The sequence below is a fragment of the Limulus polyphemus genome, unplaced genomic scaffold (assembly GCF_000517525.1).
Source record: "Limulus polyphemus unplaced genomic scaffold, Limulus_polyphemus-2.1.2 Scaffold18433, whole genome shotgun sequence".
Taxonomy (NCBI): Eukaryota; Metazoa; Arthropoda; class Merostomata; order Xiphosura; family Limulidae; genus Limulus; species Limulus polyphemus.
The window spans coordinates 1-1,837 of NW_013684043.1; the positions used below are offsets into that span (position 1 = coordinate 1).

The 1,837-nt window shown below is 34.0% G+C and overlaps 1 protein-coding gene across 1 annotated transcript; it reads left to right on the plus strand.

Annotated features, from left to right (window-relative positions):
• Positions 1-85: 85 nt before the first annotated feature.
• Positions 86-1,474, plus strand: LOC111084360 (the record flags this gene model as incomplete). Its single annotated transcript, XM_022381095.1, has 2 exons — positions 86-373; positions 1,157-1,474. Coding segments are annotated over 2 exons (599 nt in total), but the record flags the coding sequence as incomplete, so codon positions are not given.
• Positions 1,475-1,837: the final 363 nt, after the last annotated feature.

Below are 1,837 nucleotides of genomic sequence, written 5' to 3' on the forward strand. Positions count from 1 at the left end.
TATTTTACATAATCATTATAGTAGGCCATACTAATATCATTATATTATATGTCAGTTTTCACAATTAAACTGGGTTATGCTTTAGATACCCCTGTATGTAAGGAAGATCAGAAGACACTTTACGCCGTTGCTCCAAACGAATCCATACTGGTAACATGCGACGTTGAAGCTACTCCATCCAATGTCTCGTACATGTGGTTTTTCAACAACTCCCTGGAGATAATCGAGATAACATCATTTAAGTGGAATGGAACGTATGCCGAAGTGTACTACCGCCCTGATACTCTGTACGGGTACGGTGTGCTGTACTGCTGGGCTAGAAACGAAGTAGGAAGCCAGAAAGAACCTTGTTCTTTCAGTATTATACCAGCAGGTACACGAGAGATCAGATATTATGTAATGTACATCTTATTTTTATTTCATATTTATTCTAATTTTATAAATGTATAGAAAACTGTAAAAACATAGCAATTAAAAACGACTTCTTATTAGTAGACGTAATTAGGGGCATATTTTATGAAAACCTGCGTGATTTTGTTTCATTTAGTGTTCAGTTAGACGCAGTATATTGAAACACTGACTCGTTCCTTTTAATAATATAGGTTGCGTGTACAATATGAAATATGAATTAATTTTTGTAACATGAAAAGAAAATACGTAGAAGTACATATCTATTTAAATAAATCACCAAATGTTGGAATTTCATCCAATAAGTTCATCATCATTCATACGATAACAATAGTATGAGAAATTATTTGAAAATTAATAAATATTATTTATTTTAATATGAAATATTAAAGAAAATATAATAATAAAGTCAACCGGTGGGGAATCGGTAAGTTGACGCATTTACAAATCCCGGATTCGATTCCCCATTGTAGACATTGTGCAGATAGCTCATCGTGAAGCTTTGCACAGTTAAAAAGACAACCAGAAAAATATAACGATATAGGATACTTTATCTCGACTCTACTGGCTTATCATAAAAACTTCCGTTTGATCCTCACTTGAAATAGTCTTAGAAGATATTAACAAGATCTGCTAAAACAATTTTTTATATCAGGTGTTTCAGATTAATGTAAGTTAAGTAAAAGCTTTTTTTTGAAGAGATAAGGCAACACGACAGGATTAAAAGTTATAGTTTTCTTTCAATTAGGACCCCCAGAAGCTTTAAAGAACTGCGGAGTCACGAATAAATCGACCACTAGGATAATCATAAAATGTGAACCAGGATATAATGGAGGATTAAAGCAGGCGTTCCACTTGGAAGTCTTTAACGCTGCACTTGACCGTCTACAGAGGAACATTACTCAGTACGATCAACCCTTGTTTGTAGTGAATGATCTCCCTTTAGGAACATCTTTTATCTTGGCTTTGTATGCGTCGAACTCCAAAGGAAGAAGCAACTCAATTGCATTAACAGTTTATACTGTATTATATTCTAAAAAAACAACAGGTATGTACTGAAGTGTTCGTCATTCTGTTCACTAAGGGACTTTAAAACAACAGGTATGTACTGAAGTGTTCGTCATTCTGTTCACTAAGGGACCTTAAAACAACAGGTATGTATTGAAGTGTTCGTCATTCTGTTCACTAAGGGACCTTAAAACAACAGGTATATATTGAAGTGTTCGTCATTCTATTTACTAAGGGACTTTAAAACAACAGGTATTTATGGAAGTGTTCGACATTCTGTTCAATAAGGGACTTTAAAACAACAGGTATGTACTGAAGTGTTCGTCATTCTGTTCACTAAGGGACTTTAAAACAACAGGTATGTATTGAAGTGTTCGTCATTCTGTTCACTAAGGTACCTTAAAACAACAGGTATATATTG